Source organism: Penaeus chinensis, chromosome 4, assembly GCF_019202785.1.
Source record: "Penaeus chinensis breed Huanghai No. 1 chromosome 4, ASM1920278v2, whole genome shotgun sequence".
Taxonomy (NCBI): Eukaryota; Metazoa; Arthropoda; class Malacostraca; order Decapoda; family Penaeidae; genus Penaeus; species Penaeus chinensis.
Genome location: NC_061822.1, coordinates 17,181,301 through 17,183,800, shown reverse-complemented (window position 1 = coordinate 17,183,800; position 2,500 = coordinate 17,181,301). Strand labels below are relative to the sequence as shown.

Here is a 2,500-nt window from a genome sequence, read left to right as displayed (position 1 = left end):
ATACTAACAAAAATACCAACATTTAAAAATACTCACCGACACTCTGAGGGCGAAAAGAATACATAAAGTGGAGGTCGATGGTGCGCGACAAGGACCCGTTCATATCCTGTAGAGCTCTGTCGAGACCTGGAATAAAAATAACGAAAATTGAAATCAAAGGATAAAAAGTACGTTCAAATAATAAGGGATGAACGAAAAAGAAAACATTGGCTTAAGTTCAGATAAAAGGGTTTTGGTAGAACCGCATTAGGTTTAACTACAAGGGTTTAAGGAAAATTGAAATAGATGTAAATATATAGGTTTAAGTATAATTGGATAAGGTTTAACTATAAGGGTTTAAGGAAAACTATTAGGTTTAAATATAGGGGTTTCAGTGTAATTAGTTTAATATATAAGCATTAAAGAACAGCTGAATAAGGTTCAAGTGTAATGATTTAAGAACAGCTGAATGAAGGTCAAATATAAGGATTTAAAAAACACTGGATAAGGATCAGTTACAGGGGTTTATGAACAATTAGATAAGATTTGAATTTAAGGGTTTAAGAACAACTGATTAGGTTCAAATATGAAGTTTTACGAACAGTTGGATAAGGTTCAAATATAAGAGATTAGGAATAACTGGACAAGTTTAACTAAAACGATGTTGCAATTAGATTAACAGTATAATGGATATAAATTTAAGTAAAATGTAAGTATATAAAAGTACCCAATTTATGAGAAAGTAAATAAATGTTCGTTTGTTATTTTCACAACAATAACAATGACAACAGTAACATTATTATGGATTATATCATCAGTAACAGCAATACGAGTAATGACAATATCATACTACTACTACTACTACTACTACAGAAACTCCCTAGAAAAAAACATTAACTTCAATATCGATTCATAAAAAAATGTTCTTTCACAAATAAATCATGTTCGATTTTTCTCAATCTCGAGAAAATAGTAGATATATCAGCGATAGTAATAATGACAATGGCAATGATAATGATGGTACTGAAAACAGAATCATAATGTTGGTAAATATATCATAGGCCTACTGATAATAGTTTCTAAAAATAGTAATCAGTGATAATGATAATGAAATGAGGAGACAACTTTCAAAAGCGACAACTGATAATAATAATAATAATAATAATAATAACAATAATAACAACCTCAGACGATAATAATATAACAACAATAATATGATAGCACAGTATTACTTTAAAAACTCTCTATCTCCTTCCCACCCCCACCCACCCCCTTCTCTCCCTCCCTCCCGCCATGACGAAGAGTACTATAAAGGAAGGGTCTTTGCGTCGCGCCTACCGTTGTGTGGATGGGCGGTTCTCTTAAACTGTTTGCTCGGCCCTCGTTAGCGATGTTTGCTCCCTGTCAGCGGTTTGAGCTAATTAGGCCGTAATTAAGGAAGAGATCGTTATCATGTCTGACAAGCGCCGAGAGAGACTGTTATTTTTGGATGTGGAGGGAGAGGGAGGAAAGGAGGGAGGGAGGGAGGGAGGGAGGGAGGGAGGGAGGGAGGGAAAGAGGGAAGGGCGGATGGGGGAAAGGGTACTCTTGGTGGGAGAAACTTTTTAAAAACATTTTTTCTCTTTTTTGTTTGGGTTGGGAGGGTGTTGGAGGGGGGGGGGGGGCACAGGAGTTATAGAAGATGGAGTGTTGGTGAAAAAGGTTGTCACTGAAGGCGTTTACATCATCGTTTGTTCATTGTGCTAAAATTCGTGTCAAATTAGCTTTTTGCCCAAAAAAGCTAATTTCATACATAGTCCGCTGCTAATTTGAAAGTTAACAGTTCTATGATATTTCTCACCATTACCATGAATATTATTATTATGAATGTTTTCAATATAATCATGATTTACTTTATTGCCGTCATTATCAATATACTGCCTGACATGCCCTAAAACAACCCCGAAAAAGTGGTCATTTTATACATTTATGGCCTTCGTAAATATGTAAATGTGTTAAGACACGAAACTTTACGATTTTTTTTAGATATCCCATATATCATGATATAAAAATAAGCTTCGTATTATAGACACGTGATGTAAAAATATCTGAGTTGTCAATATTTGCAGTTAAACCTAACTGGCGCGTATATATTTCATGTATATAATTTTTAACTATACGATATTTGTGTACAGACAAGCGTCGTTAACGTACAGATATATACATTATTGCTGTTAAATGTATTTTCATGATCTTGCTTATTCAGTTTAAAGTTTGACATAAACAATTCTCAGTTTTTAAATCTATTTCCAAATCTTAATATTTCTCTATTTCAAAAAAGGACAATAAAAATTACATGAAACTCTACTTAATATGAATATTTTCAGGTCTCATCCCGGTGCTCAAGTAAATAAATAATCCATAAAAATGTAAATCATTTTCTTAACGGAAAAAGCAGCTGCACGCCATCATCTACAGCAGGTGATAGGCCTACATATAAAAAAAAAAGTACGCGTGACAGGTAATGAAGTAAATACCTTTT

The 2,500-nt window shown here is 33.7% G+C and overlaps 1 protein-coding gene across 1 annotated transcript in view; it reads right to left on the bottom strand.

Annotated features, from left to right (window-relative positions):
• The window catches only part of LOC125025215 (LIM/homeobox protein Awh-like), a 37,511-nt gene that overhangs the window by 496 nt on the left and 34,515 nt on the right, over positions 1-2,500 (bottom strand). The window contains exon 6 of the mRNA XM_047613190.1: positions 37-126. Coding sequence (XP_047469146.1) covers positions 37-126 — 90 coding nt within the window. The remainder of the gene's footprint in view (positions 1-36; positions 127-2,500) is intronic.